Here is a 19,655-nt window from a genome sequence, read left to right as displayed (position 1 = left end):
GCCTTGTTTTTTAACTCTGTGCCTTGTCTTGAGTTTAAAACATGCAGCATTGACACTGCAATTACAGCCTAATAAAACCCTGAAACAATAGCGCTTTTGTTCCCCTCACGCTGATGTGTAATTCAATAATGTCTACATAATCTGATAAATAAAGGCACAAACAATAAACAAGGACTCCTGAGGTGGCAGAATCGACTAGACGAAAGGTTCTCCACAGATATCTCGCTCATAAACTCATTTCATTATACAGTAGCACCAACGAGTTTCTTAGAGGATTGCTGGATTTAGACACAGAAAATTACATGTTAGGTAGATAAAAAGCATGCATTGTGGGATTGATTGAGTGAATGTGTTTGAAGAGCTTCTATTTATTACGTTTGTGCTGTATGTTGCACTTTAATAATGCTGCCTTTTAATTGCATTTTTGTTTTCATACAGTAGCTCATGATTGTTTATTTTGAGTATTATAAGATTCAACCATCTTTTATAATAAAATGCTCCAAAATTATTGCAGATACTGAGGAAAATACAAACATCATATAAAATAGGAAAAATAGAATAAGAGGCTATGTGGATTTATTGAAATGAGCAGTAACATAAGACATCAGATAGATGTTGTTGTAATATGTAACGACTTTTCTGTGTTTGTTTCAGAAGACAGAAAACTTTTTGTTGGCATGCTGAATAAGCAGCAATGTGAGGACGACGTGCGGCGCCTTTTTGAGTCCTTCGGAAGCATTGAGGAGTGCACCATCCTCAGAGGTCCTGACGGAAACAGCAAAGGTTATTGGGTTCAGTCTAATTCTCTCTCTCTCTCTCTCTCTCTCTATATATATATATATATATATATTAGGGGTGTAACGGTACACGTATTCGGTAAGCGTCTTTCGGTTACCGACGGATACAGAGTTGTATAGCCCATTAACCACTATTAACCACCACTAACCACCAATAACCGCAATAAGCTCCGTGTTTTGTTACGTTCGATAAGAAACAAAGTCTCATCTCTCAAATTCTCTCCATTTTATCATGAAATTCAAACAATAAATGCCGTTTTGTCGCTCTTTGATTTGACGTGACAGATCCCTGTACAGGCGCCTCATTTCAAGCGGCAGCGCGGAGCGCGAGTGAACGTGAAGTGATCATCTCTTCCTCTTTAATAGGCTACTAGTTACAGAATAAACTTAAATGAACACCTGAAGGTATGTTAAGAGATACAGTACAACTTACTGAAACGTATCTCGTGTCATCGCTCAATCAGTGTTTCGACCGCGGAAAGGCATCAGTGAAACAGCTTGTAAACAATATGTCACGTAGCATTTACCTCAGAAAAGCCATTCAGTGTCCACAGCTTGTTAGTTCGCTAGAGAAATTAACTCTTTCGCTACATATATGCACTATATCAGCCTATATATTCATTATATTTTACTTAACCTTTATTTAATGTATATTTTATAATGTATATTTAATTAAATCTGTCATGAAAACAAGTTATGACGGCCACTGTGTAAATGAATAGCCTATAATTTAACATCGAATTGGAGCAGAAACAGGTTTAGAAGTTACTGCAAAAACTGCCTTGTATGCAATTTACATGTTTGCATACAATTTTTATTTGAGTGTTTGGGCTCTGTTGTTAATTGTAACCTTTAATATTATAGCAATATGCAAGAAACGACTCCCTGTATATAGTTTACAGCATTAGCAGAGATAGATTTTTTTTATCCTTAAGAAAATTTTAATTATAATTGAATTTATTTAAAGACAGAGACACAAATTGTTCAGTAAACCACTGTTTAATAAAAAAGAACCGTACCGAACCATCATTTTTGTGTACATAACACCCCTAATACACACACACACACACACACACACACATATATATATATATGTGTGTGTGTGTGTGTGTATATATATAGTATATACACAATCATTTGTAAGAAAATATAAATTAATAAAGGTCTGTTAAATGTGTTTTTTTAATTTATACATAATATAAAATATACGTAATATGTATATAATGTTTGTAAATGTTGAAGAGGGAGTTTTTGACTGTTGTTCTCTCTTCAGGTTGTGCGTTTGTGAAGTATTCCACTCATGCAGAAGCTCAGGCCGCTATTAGTGCTTTACACGGCAGCCAAACTATGCCTGTGAGTGCCAGCACATCTGATCATGCACTTTTGTATCATTAGCACATTTAAAGCACAAAGTATCCTCATTTGGTGTGTGTGTGTGTGTGTGTGTCTGTGTGTGTGTTTCAGGGTGCTTCTTCCAGCCTGGTGGTGAAGTTTGCAGACACAGATAAGGAAAGGACCATTCGACGCATGCAGCAGATGGCTGGTCAGATGGGCATCTTCAATCCGATGGCCCTGCAGTTTGGAGCGTACGGTGCCTATGCACAGGCAAGAGCGCTCTCTCTCTCTCTCTCTCTCTCTCTCTCTCATTATACACTATTTCCAACAAAACTGCAGCATCTCAGTGGAAAAATCCGTCGACTCTAAAGTCTTGATTATACACAGTGCTCCATTCGTTATATGATTATGTTATTTTAGCATATATATTTAAAGTAGCGTTTGTATGTGTGTGTGTGTGCTTTTCCCCGTCAGGTTCAGCAGCAGGCAGCGTTGATGGCATCAGTGGGTCAGGGAGGATATCTCAGCCCTATGGCGGCTTTTGCTGCCGCACAGATGCAACACATGGCCACCATCAATGGCCTCCCAGGGGCTCCCATGACCCCAACATCGGGTGAGGAAACACACACATGCAGAGTTTCCCAGACTAAAGGCCCGTTCACACCAAAAATGATAACTATATTAGCTTCCACACCAGCGGACGATATCGTTCTGTTTATTCTAAACGCACACTACAGTTTTGTCATCTGCTGCTTTAAATGCTCAAGCTCTTTAAAGTTTGGTGGGTCCTGATTAGCTGTAAATGTTTTTAAAAGATATTCCAACAATATTGTATCTTAGTGCAGTTATCATAGCTGTGGTATGGACTCTGCTATTCTTTTATATTTAAAACATTATCTTTATCGTTATAGTTATCGCCCTTGGTGTGAATGGGCCTTAAGTCTTTTAATTATTCGTTGCTATCATTTTTACTTTTCTCCCTTCTTGTGTCATTGTAAATAAGTTTTTTTTTTTATTCTTGTTTGGTAAGAGCCATAACATGGTTTATAAGGGCATGCTAAAATTGAAACTCATTTATTATATAAATAATACAATTAAAACCTTAAAATATATATATATATATATATATAAATTTTGAAATGTATTTAATGTGTTTAGTGCATACGTGGTTCTTTAACAGGCTGCTAAGCAATAACTAATTAAAATATATAACTACTAAAATGAATAATAAAATATATATATATGTTAGATGCAAAAATAAATGTAAAATGCAAAAATAAAAATTCTTGTTGAAATTTAAATTTAAAAAATAATAAAGGTGTGTTTTTACTAATTAAACACAAAAAAGAACAATATTTTGAGAATTTTAATTTTTATGTGTGACCCTGGACCACAAAACCAGTCCTAAGACTCAATTTTTTGAAATTGAGATTTTGGCCGGGACATCTAGCCGAGATACAACTAAGTGAAAATCTGGAATCTGAAGGTGCAAAAAAAATCAAAATATTGAGAAAATTGCCTTTAAAGTTGTCCAAATGAAGTCCTTAGCAATGCATATCCACTCACAAAAATAAATTTTTGATATATTTATGGTAGGAAATTTACAAAATATCTTCATGGAACATGATCTTTACTTAATATCCTAATGATTTTTGGTATAAAAGAAAAATCGATAATTTTGACCCATAACAATGTATTGTTGGCTATTGCTACAAATATACCTGTGCGACTTATGGCTGGATTTGTGGTCCAGGAGCACATGTTATGCACCAATATAACAATACATATAATAAACAGCAATATTTAACAACATATATTTTTACTAAATATTCTTTAAAACTCTCTATTCCCACAAATTTATTATGAAAAATTCAAATATTCTCTCCTCCTTGGCCCCGCCCACAGGTGGAAGCACACCCCCTGGCATCACGGCTCCCACGGTGACCAGCATTCCATCTCCAATCAGTGTCAACGGTTTCACAGGGCTGCCTCCACCTCAGGCCAACGGCCAGGCCCCAGCGGAGGCCATGTTTACCAATGGAATCCATCCTTACCCAGGTACTACACTCATCCACAGATATACAGCAGAACTATTGCTGATTTTAATATCGTTTTCAACCCGTGAAACTGACTTAAATTATATTTAAAAACTCCATTGGCAAACTTTATGGTTACACTCTGTAACAGGTAAATACATGACTAAGAATAGCACTAACATTTTTATGTCGTCATCCTATTCTGATGATTAATGTCAGCTCTGGTTTGTGAATTACAGTATTTCTTGCAGTATAATCAAATTTTATGTTTGTACATAAAGCATTTTATCTTGTGCACTGTTTACTTATGTGTTTAGGAATATAAGTGTTCTTCTGTTTGATGACTCAGAAGCCTTTTATTAAACATAAAAACATGTTATTAAATATGTTTATTGAAGATCATTTAAATTGCGTTTGGAGTTGTGAAATGGCCAGCGGTCGGCTGTCAGCTGTCACAGTTAGAGTCTGTGTGTGTTGTGGAGTGGTTTTCATGTCCAGTGCCACAGAGAAAAGCAAATGCCTGTCTCCCGGCTGTATCCCAGTTTTGCAGGAAGTGGTGTTTAGGGAAGACTCGGAGAAGGGCGGCCTTGGCGTGGCACAGAGAAGTTGTTTTGGGGTTCAGGGAAGCTGCTTCCTGTCGTCTCTCTCTGAAGGTATAGAACTCCCTCAAACGTTAGTGTCGTGCAGTGTTGTTATTACTGTGTGTGTTTGGTGTGTGTGTGCATACAGTATACGGTAGACAGAGGGAGTGAAAGATGTGAGTAGCTTCTTCATGTTTGTTTGGTGTCGTCAGCTTTGCAGAGTGACATGTCGTTGTTGTTGTTGTAGTGTGGCTATAGTTATATGTGCATGCTTTGTATTTGGCAGACTCTTTCATTTAAAGTGACTCGCTCAAGGGCCATGATGGTGTTAGCTCACGCCTTCCGGAGTTCAATCCTAAAGCCTTTTGGTTATCAGCACAGTACTTTAACCATTAGACTACACAACAACCCCAATTTAGCTGTGTTCCCTTTAAAGGGATAGTTCAATTGCTAATTATATCATCATTTACTCACCCCCATGTTCTTCATGCTTTTTTTTTTTACACAAAAAAGGCAATATATATCTAAAATAAAATATATATAAATAAAACTTTATATATTTATATATATATATATATATATATATATATATATATTTTTATATATATATATATTTTATTTATTTTTTTATTTTTTTATTTATATATTTTTTTTATAATTTATCATTTTATTTATATATTTATTGTCCCAGCCCTAATATATATTATATATATTAGGGCTGGGACAATAAATCGTTGAATCACGAATCGAGAAATTATTTTGGATCGTAGATTTTCCAAATCCATCGCAATTCTCTCTCAAATCAATTCTGAGCTTAGTTTTTAACAGCAGATGGCACTGCGTGCTTTAGAAACAGCCATATTCTGCTCCCTTCCAATTCCTTACACCACTTGAACCTTCTATATAATAATCATTCATAAAGTTCGAAAAGGTTGAAGGGAATTGCAAGGGTGTTTACATTAATCTTGTGTCATAAAAGCATTCTGAGGTGCAAGTACATAGCCGAATGCACGAGCGCTCTTCTTCGTGAGCATTTGAGCGTGCGGTTAAAAACTAGCCTAGAGCGCCATCTGCTGTTAAAAACTAAGCTCAGAATCGATTCAAGAGAGAATTGCGATGCATTCAGAAAATCTCTGAATCGATCCACGAATCCAGATGAATTGATTTATTCTCTCAGCCCTAATATATATATATTTAGTGCTATATAGTGCTAATATATATATTTAGTGCTGTCAAACGATTAATTGCGATTAATCACATCCAAAATAAAACTTTATGTAATATAAGTGTGTACTGTGTATATTTATTATGTATATATAAATACACAGACATACATGTATTTATTTAAGAAATATTTACATGTATACATGTGTGTGTATATATATATATATATATATATATATATATTTTATATATAAATATAATAGTACAGTACACACACATATATTATGTAAACAAACTTTTATTTTGGATGCGATTAATCATAACTAATCATTTGACAGCATTATATATATATATAGTGCTGTCAAACGTGCATTTATTATAGTGCATTTTAGAGCATATTACATATGACATTTACACCCGCCAAATGCAGGTAGATTTCAGCAGTGGCGGGTAAGACAGCCACTCCCACTAGCCACTTTGGCGGGTTGAATATAATTTCAGCCTACAGCCAAATGAAAGGTAGCCATGAAGCTCGTCGTATCATAAAATTACAATTCAATCACAATTCCTTATCGATTAACTTGCTGTTACTGAAGGCGGGATAGGCGGAATTGCGCTGAATGACACACAACAGAAGCGCTCTCTCGCGCGCGATCAGTTCTCCTTGCGTCTGAATAGTCATATACACACACACACACACAGATGTCAAAATGCCCATTGTGTGGAGTAGGCTATCGCGTGAATACAGTTGGTTATGGCTTAAGTGTACATAAACAGGTGGGTAAAAACTGGATATGTGTCAGTATATTACGTCCATGCATTCAGCAGCCCAATTAAATACCTGTCTGTCATTAATGTTAATCAAAAACAAAAGATGTGAAATAAATGTATACATGTTAAATAAACCTACTGTATCTGAAATTTTTTTTTTTTAAATTTACTATTTGTAATTTGCTTCTTTGTTCTTTTTAAATAGCCTAACAAAAATAACATATACAATTTCTCATATTATGCTTATATTGCCCACCCATTGCCCACCTGTACATACCAGCTGATATACAATGTAGTCTTGATTTGCAAAATTGAGTGGCAAAATTGTGGCCAGTGAAAATGCTGAGTGGCTAGTAACTTTGGAAAACCACTAGCCACAGTGGCTGGTGAGCAAAAAAGTTAATGTCAAGCCCTGTGTGTGTATATATATATATATAAATGCTCTAAAATGGGTTCCTTTCCAATTGGACAAAACGTCATTTTAATGAAATTAAGATTTAAAATATTGAATATAGTCGTCTCAAAAATGACAGAAAGTTCTGTCAATGGCAGGGTAAGAGTTACGTGTAATGTCACTTACAAGTCCATCAAATGAGTGGATGTTGCAGTATTTACCTGTTAGTGTTTTAGCAGCATCAAGTTACCAGGCTGTAAGTATGTGTATCGGTGTTAAGAACAGGAGCATCGTGGGCCAGGGCTGAATTGCCTTTATTACTGTGAAAGCTCTCAGCTGATTGATGTGCTGTGTAGAGCTGTAGATCTATATTGTTCTCTGTACACTCTCCGGCTGTCTTTCCAACTCTCGGGCAGCGGGGAAGCTTGGCAGGGTCCCGCGCGAGCGCCATGGTTTAATTGTTTGGGGGTGAACGGTGAGGGGGAGGGAAGTGAGGTAAGCTCATTCCAGGCGCACAGCTCTGCCCGAACACACTCAAACGCACTCAGTGACCCCGGCTGTGTCTGTAACGCTCTTGTCTCTCTCTCTCCACAGCTCAGAGTCCCACTGCAGCAGACCCCCTGCAGCAGGCCTATGCTGGAGTCCAACAATATGCAGGTCTGTCACTCAAAAGGAGGCTGTTTGTGATTTTCTTGCTTCCGAGTTAATAAAAAGTGCATGCACTGTGTTTACGTGTGCTGGAATAAGAGGTGTGAAGTGTGTGTGTGTGTTATCTGACGCATTGGTGTGTGTGTGTGTGTGTGTGTCTCAGCAGCCTTCCCCGCTGCATATGGACAGATCAGCCAGGCCTTTCCCCAGCCGCCTCCCATCATCCCTCAGCAACAAAGAGAAGGTGAGTCTGTCGCAGCCAGATATGTCACCTGTAAGAGTGAAGGATTCTGCGTGGTCACTCTCTGTGACATTTTTTGTAATTGTCTTTTCATAGATGTTCTATTAAAGTGGGATATTTTATAAATTGATTGTTATGTGTCGCTTATGCTACCATTCAAAAGTTTGGGGTCAGTAAGATTCCGCAAGGATGCATTCAATTAATCAAAAGTGACAGTAAAGACATTTATAATGTCACAAAAGATTTCTATTTCAAATAAATGCTGTTCTTTTGAACTTTCTGTTCATAAAAAGCCTTGTTTCCACCGAAATAACCCGGAACAATTTGTCCCAGGAACATTTTTCCCCAGACCTGTTGCTGTCTGCGTGTCCATCGTGGTAGCACCGCAACAGACTTTTAAAAATGGTGGTTAAAATAAAATGCTGCGTGAAGTCATCCAATCAAAATGCTGCATTAACTCAACCAATCAGCATGTTCAGCACCCAAGTCCCACCCCCATAAGTTCCTAAATTTTGAAAAAGTACTACCTAGCGAGCAGGGACTTTCCGAGGGGGAAATTTTAACTTAATTTAGACCCTGGTTCCTGCGGTCGAAACACACCAAAGTCCCTAGTTCCTGGGGAAAGTTCCTGCGGTGGAAATGCGGCTAAAGAATCCTGAAAAAATTTATCATGGTTTCCAGAAAAATATTAAGCAGCACAGCTGTTTTCAACATTGATAATAATAAGAAATGTTTCTTAAGCTGCAAATCAGCATATTAGAATGATTTCTTAGGGATCATTTGACACTGGTAAGAATATTCCAAATTTTTTTTTAACAATATCAATGTATCTCATTTCTGGTGTGCTGTTGATTAGCACAGATAATCATTTTGATTCGTCTCTTACTTGGTGTAAGCAAATAGGAAACTGCTGACAGTAAATAGACTTATAATGGAAGACTAGCAGAAAATCTCTGTCTCTGCTGATTGACAGGTTGTCACAGATCAACAGGCATTAAGTTTAGGAAATAACCTAGAATAATCTTTTAAGTTATTTGGTGTTCTTGGCTGACTTTATAAAACATTAAACTCAAGGTCTCCCTCCAGTGGCTGCTATAGTAAATTATACAGAAACGTCTTCAACAAGCCGGTCATCATTTTTTTTATTTTATTTTTTTCCCCTGGTGAACAGTGGAAGATTTAGGCATGGGTGGTAACTGACGCGCCCATGCCTAAATGGGATTTAAGCTAGAACTGTCTGCCACTGCTGCTGAAAGTTACTGTACTATTACTTTGCAGAAAGAAAGTTCTATGCAGTTCCCATGGTCTGCTATGCATTATAGAATGTTGTAATGTTTGTTAATGTTAATAAAGTTATTAGACAGTGATATACACAGGTTCTTTTTAGACTATGGACAAAACCAGTTTAAGTTGATTCAGTATACAAAAACACCCTAGAACGCATTACACAGCATTTCTAAAGCCTGAGAAATTATGCATATAAAAGTAAAATAGTAAAAATACCATTTCTTAATTACACATTTGTTCCAGTGTTAAATAATAGTCAGATGACATCGATAAAACTCAATAGCTGACCATTTAAATTGTATAATGACATATGTGACCCTGGACCACAAAACCAGTCATAAGTCGCACAGGTATATTTGTAGCAATAGCCAACAATACATTGTATGGGTCAAAATTATTGATTTTTCTTTTATGCCAAAAATCATGAGGATATTAAGTAAAGATCATGTTCCATGAAGATATTTTGTACATTTCCTACCGTAAATATATCAAAAATGTATTTTTGTAAGTAATATACATTGCTAAGGACTTCATTTGGACAACTTTAAAGGCGATTTTCTCAATATTTAGATTTTTTTTGCACCCTCAGATTCCAGATTTTCAAATAGTTGTATCTCTGCCAAATATTCTCCTATCCTAACAAACCATACATCAATGAAAGCTTATTTATTCAGCTTTCAGATGTGTAAATCTCAATTTAAAAAAAATGATTTAATTTTGTGGTCCAGGGTCACATATTGCAGACTTGTATACAAAATAAATTCATCAATTCATTCATGTTTTATTAGCATTGCAAGTTATTTTAATTGCAGATCCCTGCACAAACAACCAGGATATGCTACAGTCATTCCCATCGGATGGTGGTCTGTGGTCTATGGTGGTCTTTGATCAAATTGGGCCTTATATTTGTCACAAGAAAATAAAAACTTTATGATGAAGTAAGTGCAGTGATTTCAAGAAAATGTTCTTCTTACAGCAGAGAAAATCACTGTGATCCGTGAACTATATTTTTTTTTGTCAAATCAAAGAGTTTTCTTTATCCTGAGGAGAATTTGAAGAAGCCCAAGTCTCCAATAATCTTTTGGAAACAAATTTTAGCTACACTTAGCTGCACTTTTTGGTCAGTTTGAAGGAAGAGCTAATCTAAAGCACCTTTTCAAGAGTGCCTGAAAAACCTGGAATTGTCGCACCGAGCATTTGTTTGTACACGGTTATTTCATCTATATAACTTAAGGAGAGAATTGCTACTTTCAAATGCCAGGGCAACTGCTCAATAAAGAGAAACTCTTGCTATAGTTTCTTCTTCGGCAAGCCAAGTCTAATTTTGCCATTTGTGTCTTTGTTTTGCCTTCTCTCTCTTTATTCCCCTTATTTCCACCTATTCTTTCTGTGCTGCCTGCCCTCTTTCTCTCCTGTCTAACCGCCTCTCTAATCTTCTGTATCCCACAATCCTTCTTGTCTTTCTCTTTCTTTCTCTGTCTCCAGGGCCAGAGGGCTGTAACCTGTTTATTTATCACCTCCCTCAGGAGTTTGGGGACGGCGAGCTGATGCAGATGTTCCTGCCTTTCGGTAATGTCATCTCCTCCAAAGTGTTTGTGGATCGGGCGACAAACCAAAGTAAATGCTTTGGTGGGTAAAAATGATAAGACACCTGTGAAGATTATTCTCATTCCTACTCACACTATTAACATTTTTACCTCATTTCTCTACCACAGCGAAGCTTTCAAATAAAGCCGTGTGCACACTGTGTGCTTTTTGCTACTATTTCGCCATCTGAGATGCATTTTAGGAATTGTAGGGCTAAACTGAGTTTTAGATCGCTTAATATAACATGTTGACCAAAGGGTGATATATTACCTTTACGATGATTATTAGCTTCCAACAAAGTTCTTATGAGCTTGTCTGCGCAATATATACCAAATATCTTATTTAGTGTTCCTTTCAGTCATACTATCCAATTGGGGTTTGTGCAGTTTTGAGTTTTAGCTCTGTGTTATTACATGTTTTGTGTGAAAACTGCAATGCAAACTGATGACACAAGCAAAGTAGTAGCTGATATGTATATTTTACACCTCAAATGTCACTGAAGACACAATATTTAATCTGACAAGCAACAATCGTAGAGGACAGAGGGGTTAAAATCACACGGTGTGCACCTGGCTTAAGACAGAAAAAAAAGAATGAATGGAAAATTAAAAGGAAAAAAAGAAGACGTAGTGTAGCATCTTTATGTCTTTAATCAGCGCGGGACATGAGGCTGTAGGGGGAAACTGCAGAAGCGTGTTCGTGTGTCCCGCTTGTGACTAATGTGAACCTCTATATTTTAATTAGCGCTATCTGCAGCTTCACTGGCTCCTTGACTTATCAGAGGCATCCCATGCATGAACAAACACAACGCTATTCGATTTCAACTTAATATAAACGCAGTTAGCGGGAGGTGTTTCAGAGACTCAGACGTGATGATTTGAAACGCTGAGCCAGCTAAAATCACCACAATACCTCAAGACAGAGCAACCGAGAGTGAGAAAATAGATGAGAAAATGAGAGGAAATAATTTGCGTTGAAATGTTCATGTGTTAACTGGCAGAGTTTTGCTGTCATTGCCAAGACCTCCAGAACAGATTGAAGCTGATTTACACTACTTTATTTACCAGAAAAGGAAAATATGATAAATAATACATAATAATAAATAATGCATTTTGTCATAATTCAAGCTACCTTTTTAAGTAGCTAGTCTACAAATTAACAACTAACAAATAGCAACATGAAATTTGCTAAATGGGACAATAATTAATAAAGACCCCATAAAATCAACTCTTTTTGTGGTTTTTAGCTTATGTTTGTTAGCTTCAACACTATCAATATGCTAGCACACTTTGAAAAAAATTATAACGATTCATCTTTCACTACACAGAATTTGATTTGTCTCGCACAAACTTTCTGCTTAAAAAGGGAATACGTCAACACGGAGTAAATCCCTACTCAGCAAGCAGTTTTATTTCGTTTTATATATAACTTATTAAAAACAGCTTATGACTTGTTGCTTGTGTAGTAGAAATAGTTTTCATTCAAACTTTTTTATGTGACATTATGCTATCTGAATATTAGCAGGCTAAAGTGATGTAATCAGTATTACAGTATATCAGTGGACCATTCTCCCAAAAGAGAAAAATAATTATATTATATTATGTTATATATATATATATATATATCACAAAATAATATTAAAATGAATTACAAAATATAATAGTTATAATAATTATAATAAATTATATATTAAAAATTAATAATTATTCATTAGCAACAGATGTCTTCAAAGCCAAGAGACATTTTGAAGAAAAAAAAAACTTGTAACTGGAAAAACTATGCTATTTTGCTCAAATCTAAGCTACTTTCATGCTACTAAAAACAGAGTTAAGTTAATAGTTAGTTGCTATTTGTACTTGGCTACTTCTGTGCATGGTTGTTAATGCAGTGGAAATCCAGTTATTCAAATGTTCATGTTTTATGAGACATTAAGCTGTCTGAACACTTGCAGGCCAATTATTTGCAATTTTCTGTATTTTGCATGTTATTAACTCTTTCCCTGCCATTGACGGAAACTACACAATGCTTCCCCGCCATTGACAGAATTTTCCAGCAATCTGTGTTTCCACTGTTATGTGGTAGGGGACACTATTACACATCTTCTGATAGAGTACAAAATCTCCTGATCAAAACACAGGCGAAGAAGAAGCAGAAACAAGCGATAGAAGCATGGCTTATACACTAATGCGATCATCAAACATTCAACAGCATATAAATGAAAACAGCCAAACGTTACCGAATGAAATGTCAAACCCACAAAGGTTTGGGAGTGTTGATGGACTTGATCTACTCAATCTATGTTTTGATCATCGTTCTGAATCCGATCCGGACGTAGCTTCTGACAAAAACATGATTTTCTCAGCTTTTTCTTCAAAATGTTACTTTTACTAAAAAAAGAATGCATGAAGCTGGGATTTATTTTAAAGCAGAGGCTCTGTTCTTTCTTTTTATATATTATATGTTCAGATATTCATACAACAAAATACTATGTGGGCCATGAATATTTTGTGAAAATAATCAAAAATGCTGGTGCTGACTGGCAACTTTTAAAAACAAAAAAACAAAATGCTGGCAGGAAGAGAGTTAAAAAGGACTTCTGGCTAACTTCTCGCTAATTCAAGGAGCGACTGGATATTGTGTTAGGTTTTGCATGTTCTCTGTGCTTCTGATTATTGTGTATCAAATGTATGATGTTGTATTGTATTGATTGACTTAATTGTGCATATATGTTGAATGTTAAACATGTATCTGGTTAAATATGATGACTTAAGTAAACTTGTTTGATACCCTTCCCTCTCTTCATTTCACGCTCACCTCATTCTTTATCACAAAATCATTTCTGCCATCACTGTGACCCATTTCTCACACCCCCTCCGACTCCACCTTCCCTCAAACCTATCTAATGTCCATCTGTCCATTGCATTACCTTCTTATCCATCTGGTGCTAACCTGTCGTCTTCTCTCTGTCTCCATCTTTCTCCCTTCATTCTCCAGGCTTCGTGAGCTTTGATAACCCGGGCAGCGCTCAGGCCGCCATCCAGTCCATGAACGGCTTTCAGATCGGCATGAAGAGACTCAAAGTGCAGCTGAAGAGGCCAAAGGACGCCAACCGCCCATATTAGCCCCGTCCCTCCCCCCAGCCACCCCTGACCCTGGGGGTGAAGGCCGCCGCAGCGCACAGGGAACGACAGGTCAGCCAAATCACCTTGGAGCCAAAAGACACAAAGATACACACACTATGCAAGTGAACGAATTGGTTCAGTCAAATTTGTGAACCGATTCATCGATAAGAATGATTCATTCACTGTCCTTACTCTGCACAATTCAGAAAATAATAGTCTTTTTTTTCTGTAGTTTCACTCTGAAATGTCACATTACAGGAGTAAAACGGCTTGTGAATGCGGTTTCATGTTGACTTTAAGCCTGCAGTATAACAGCATATGATATTAAAAAGGACTGTGGCAGAGGGGGAAAGATTAGTCATCTCCATGTAGCTTATATCATCTCACATCTCCTCATCTAAATGAAGATGGAAAATCAATGCTGTGTCATTAATTTACCCTGCTGATGCCTTTTACTGGGCCAAGTTATTACCTACTTACAAAGCTAGTGAGCCATCTCCGCCTCTTTAGACGACACAGTAAGGCTCCTGCACATCTCAGCACTGACCTGATACATTAAAACTCTTCCAGCCAGCCAAAATCATTTTGCTAATCAGTGTTTTTGTCTTGTTTATCAGTAAAAATACCTACACATATGCTACACATTTTTCAATTTGGTACTGAAGGGACCAGTTCATCAATACAAATTGCAGGGGCTTTCGCACCAGAGAAACCTTTTCATAGTTCCTAGAACTATTGGCTGAAGTACCCGAATTTTGCCGTGTTCGCACCGCAGGAACTAGTAACGATTTTAGCAGTGTTGCCAAGCCCACGGTTTTCCCACAGAATTGGGCTACTTTAACACTGTTGCCGCGGGTTGAAGCGACCCCAAATAACATGATATTTAGCCCCTGGAATGTGAATTTTACCAGGGGAACCCCGCCAAAAATGCAAATTTTACCCCCCAGATTGCGATTTTTACCGGGGAACCCCCCTGAAACACGATTGGGTTTTGTTGTGAAAACCCAGCAACCCTGGATTTTAGTTCTAGGAACTCCTTTTGGGGGAATAAATTAGCTTCTACTTCAGAGTAGGGTCTAAACCAGCATTATAGGAACTATCAGTGACGTAAGTGTTCGTTGATTGGTCAAACGCATGTGTTAAAAAGTTAAAAAGCCGTGTAAAAATATTTACTTCATGAACATGGAAAGCGGCGATAATGGCATTTACCTGTTGTCTGCAGGACTGTGTTCTTTTCTCTGCCTCAATGATATGTATTACTGAAAGTTGTCATAGGAGATTTTGTCTCTTAGGCCCAATTTTTGCTCTTTCAGTCGCGTAAATTATATGTTTACATTCCATCTCCACTATCACGAAACCCACGACACACAACAAACGGTTCCGATCACGGCATCCTCCATCCACCAGTTTTTAGCGTTTGTAAATGCCGCGCTTAAAGACGCCGCTGTCGGACGCTTCAGAGTTCCTATTCCCAGTGCAAATGCAACCTGGAACATGGCCCAGGGGCCAAATTATTTAATAATTACTTATAATAATGGCATTAATATTGACAAATAAAACATCAATAATTACTTTAAATAATTACTAACATTATTTACAACTGACAAAAAAGTGTTTCGTCAACTTAAGTACGCCAGCAACGGATGGACTCAAAGCTAATCGACACAGACTAGAAGACACAAGAAATGGTCTTCAAAGCCGCGATGAAACAAAAGTAGCAGCAGATGTTTTCTTCCATACTGTGAGGTACATCCGAGTGTAACAGCTTACCAAAAAATAAAACATGTAAGGCGGGGACTTGGTTCTATCCATCAGTTGTTGATTGGATTGTGAGATGTAGGTGTGTGTGATGTGTCCTGCGTACATCACCAGAGAGAAGACTGATGTTTATACTGGAAAGTCCAGTTATGATCATTTGATTCAACTTTATGGGGTCAAAAGCATGCACTGATTAATTGAATTTAGAATAGATGGGGTGAATTTTCATTTCATGCTGATTTTAAATGCTTCTGTACTTTTTGTGTTTGCTTCCTAGGTTTTGTAGAGCTGGAACACATGTTGATAACATGCCAAATGTATTTGAAAACACAACAAGATCAAGATCATTGGGGCTGGGGACACAGTACAGCTGAAGCAGAACATGAGGAAGATGTAGCCGCGTGATATACCACCACCACCACCACCACCACCAGGCTCAATGGACCTTTTTGGACTTCAGTGTTTAACTCAGGGGAGCCGCGGTGTAACTGGACCATACCGTACTCCCTTCTCTGAACCCCCAAGCCCTTATTTTGCAGGACCACAGGACATATTACTGAAGACCAACACAAAAATATATATATATATATTTAAAAAAAGAAAAACAATGTAAGCCCTCAGAAGGCTCTGAATCTACGAATAAGTAGTATGGGGGGAAAAACACTTTTTAAAACTAAGATAGACTTTTAGATGGAAATCATGTAATATTGAACACGTCTTTGGGAAAACTTTTTAAAGAACTGTTTTAGAAACCAACAAAACGGATTAAAAAAAGAACAAAAAAACTTGAAAGACAGAACTTTTTGGAAGGATGTGACAATTCAGGACACAAACTTGCTTCGACTCGGGATGGCCAACTTTTTTTCTTGGAGTGCCTGTCCGTTTCCAGGGGCAATGGCTGCCACAAATCGCAGCCTCCGTCCGCTGGGAGACTTACCTGTCATTCCTTAGTTGTGTAGGGACCAAATGACCAAACCTTTTTATCAGAAATGAAAAAAAGAAAAAAAAAAAAGAGGGAAAAAAAAAAAAAAAAAAAAAGACTCATACCTGTAACATAATCGGACCACTGCATCTCTTGCTGTGCCAATCGGTTAGAGTGGTATTTAAAAAAGATATATGTATAAAAAGAACATATATGACTATATGCATACATATAGATTGCTGATATGCTTTTGAATACTGGCAGAACTATTTCCGATGGTCCGTCGAGGCCGTTCACTTCGCTAGTTTACAATTACTGCTCAAAATGAAGAATATTTATTTTTATTTCTCTTCTAGTTTTTCTCTGTGGCGAGAGAAAGGGTGCATGGGAAGGGTTGTTCCATAATGCAGCCTTACCTTTTCTATCTTATGTCCTGACCTTGTAGTTAAGAGACCATCTTAAAGAGGTTTGAGATAAACAATCCTGTTTATATATAACGTACATACGATATGTATATGTATAGCAGACGACGTTCAAGCAATATGTATTCATATTTATGCACCTGTACAGCATATATATGGATACATACGATATTAATCCCAAAACCCATATATGTATTTATATGCATATATTTTATATGTGTGTATATATAGAAACTGGCTATTCAATATGTAGAGCTGTAATTTTTTTGTAGATTTAAGCTGGAGTTTGAAACCTCTGCTCTGCTTTGGACTTTTACCACTGGGAAGAATCTCAAATCGGCAGCTGCAATCTGCAGGCATTCCTCTCGATCCGATATAACGTTCCGTATCCGCCAACACACACACACACAGATTCCGTTTGTGTATATATGTGTATATGCTACTTACAAATGCAAAAAGGCCTCCTCTCGTTTGAGAGTTTAAAAAGAATCAGGATCATTACGAAATAGTACAGAATACGGACATATCTGCCTCCCGCCTCTGCAAACATTCGCGAACAAACGACGTTATTCACTCGAACCGAGCGCTGGCTTTATCGGTTTTTTTAACCTCGCCGCGTTCGCGCATGCACCGTCGAATCGTCAGCCGTGCGTCCGTGCACCTGGCAGCACTGTGCTATGACACCGCTAGCAGCCATTCATTATTATGATGATTAAGATGATGATGATGATGTCAAAACAACGGAAAACACTCTACTTCTTAATAAAAAATAAAAGGAAGAAAAATAAACAAAAAAAGACAACTACTATAACTACAGCTAACAGCGAAGCCTTCAAATATTTGTTGACATGACAAACCTGTGCTGTGCAGCTTGACACCGCCATTTTACAGATACACCCACTCGACGTTCTGCTTACGGTTACAATGAAGTGGGCATTATGTACGTTTTGCACAAGTATCGTCAGAATCCGCATCATATTGCGTGTTTACATGCGCTGCTTCGGAGTTCTGATTGATTGGCGGGAACTTTTTCCACTAGTTTGGGTTGAGGATGGAACGCGAGATTTTGAATGAAGGACTTTCATTTTGGTTACGCTTTGCAACTGCTCTATTATACAAGATGGCACTATTGTAAATATATGATAATTTCAGAGCTGGTTAATTTGCTTTACCGAAGAGTAAAGTGTCTGTACAGTGTGGGGGGAGGGGAAAAGCAGTAGTCAGTTCACCTCATTTGGAAGGGGAATTCAGTTCTGAATCGACGCGGTTTCAGACGGGTTCCGAGAATGTTGCATTTTGCCTTCTAGATCTTTCCGACACATGATCATTCAGGTATTCCAGGTTCGTTTGCAAGGATATGCATTCAGTCTGTTGGATTTCAGTGTCACCTGTCTTTCTCTCCCTTTCTGTCTCACGCTCGTCAGCTCCCTCCGTGTTAATCGTTTCAGCTGCAACTGTTTACATAGCAATCTGGAAATGTAGAGTTGACAAAACCAACAAGACAGAACAGAAATTTTATTATAAATATATATAAGTATATACATGAACTACTGAATATACTGTAAATGTTTTTTTCTCTTTTTTGCTCTGTTCCTCTGTATATAGGTTTGCATATTTTATAATCTTTTACTTCTATCTAGAAGGACTGGATGACTTGAGAAAAAAAAAAAAAATGAAACTGGATTAAAGCAGGTTAAACTCTAGTCCTTAGAGATGCATTATGGTTGTATGGTATTTAATCAAGGAAAGTAAAAAGAGCCAATCAGATTTAATCAAAACATTTTAACAGAACTGCTGCCAACATGCATATTTATTTGCCTATTTATGTACTCATATTTGTTCATTTATTTATCGTTTCATTTTAAAATACTAATATATGTATTTTTATCTTTTCAATGTTTGTATTTTTTTATGTTTGTAACGACACCGAATATCATTTTTGTCATTTAAACGATGCTTTTTTTAAAAATATATTTTTACATGTTTTTTGTAGTGTGAGACACAATGGAACAATGCAACTGGCAGAATCAGGGTAATTCTTTATGGAGAATGTAGAACTCATGAAGGACTGGTGTCAAAAGTTTTTGCTGCACCTGTTAGAACTGTCTGCTGTTTTCTTCTGTTCTGCGATTCCATGCGTCTGTCAGAACTCCGATTTGCTTCGCCGCTTTTTCGAACACACTGGAAAAAAGGAAGAAAAACTGCACTAATCCATCAGACTCTCAGCAACTCTTGTTTTATAGCCTTTCTTCATTAGCACTAACTGTCTTCAACTCATCAGAAACAGTCTGAACTTACAGAAACAATGCAGTAAAATGGGGTTAAAAAAAAAAAAAAAAAAAAAAAGACATTTTGAGCACAGTTGAGCGTGCTGGGTGGTATCTGTGGATTTTTGCCAAGCCTATCACAATGAGATTGAGCTGTATTAGCAGTCGGAGTGCTGCCACAGCTCCTGCCCTGTTCTCAACTCCACTTTTCTCTGGTCCCTAGACTCTCTTTTGTAATTTTACTGAATGACGCGTTTCCGCTTAAGCCCAGTAATAAAGCACAGTGTAGAATAAAGCAGCATTATGCTTGTCCCATTTCCTTC

At 37.2% G+C, this 19,655-nt stretch overlaps 1 protein-coding gene across 9 annotated transcripts in view; it reads left to right on the top strand.

Annotated features, from left to right (window-relative positions):
- LOC127503456 (CUGBP Elav-like family member 4) overlaps positions 1-19,642 on the top strand; it is a 103,220-nt gene extending 83,578 nt beyond the window's left edge. Inside the window, exons 4-14 of one of the 9 annotated variants that reach the window (XM_051877299.1) lie at positions 655-783; positions 2,071-2,150; positions 2,262-2,402; positions 2,607-2,745; positions 4,038-4,190; positions 4,711-4,821; positions 7,673-7,735; positions 7,890-7,970; positions 10,740-10,823; positions 13,836-14,032; positions 15,999-19,642. In XM_051877299.1, the coding sequence (XP_051733259.1) occupies positions 655-783; positions 2,071-2,150; positions 2,262-2,402; positions 2,607-2,745; positions 4,038-4,190; positions 4,711-4,821; positions 7,673-7,735; positions 7,890-7,970; positions 10,740-10,823; positions 13,836-13,963 (1,109 nt within the window). In that variant the 3' untranslated portion in view covers positions 13,964-14,032; positions 15,999-19,642. Of the gene's footprint in view, positions 1-654; positions 784-2,070; positions 2,151-2,261; positions 2,403-2,606; positions 2,746-4,037; positions 4,191-4,710; positions 4,822-7,672; positions 7,736-7,889; positions 7,971-10,739; positions 10,884-13,835; positions 14,033-15,998 lie in introns of all 9 variants that reach the window. The other 8 variants (XM_051877298.1, XM_051877297.1, XM_051877296.1 and 5 more) reach the window with 8 other exon arrangements.
- The last annotated feature ends 13 nt before the right edge of the window (positions 19,643-19,655 follow it).

The sequence above is a fragment of the Ctenopharyngodon idella genome, chromosome 21 (assembly GCF_019924925.1).
Source record: "Ctenopharyngodon idella isolate HZGC_01 chromosome 21, HZGC01, whole genome shotgun sequence".
Taxonomy (NCBI): Eukaryota; Metazoa; Chordata; class Actinopteri; order Cypriniformes; family Xenocyprididae; genus Ctenopharyngodon; species Ctenopharyngodon idella.
The sequence above is the reverse complement of the archived record's forward strand: the minus strand, read 5'-3'. Positions and strand labels throughout refer to the sequence as shown.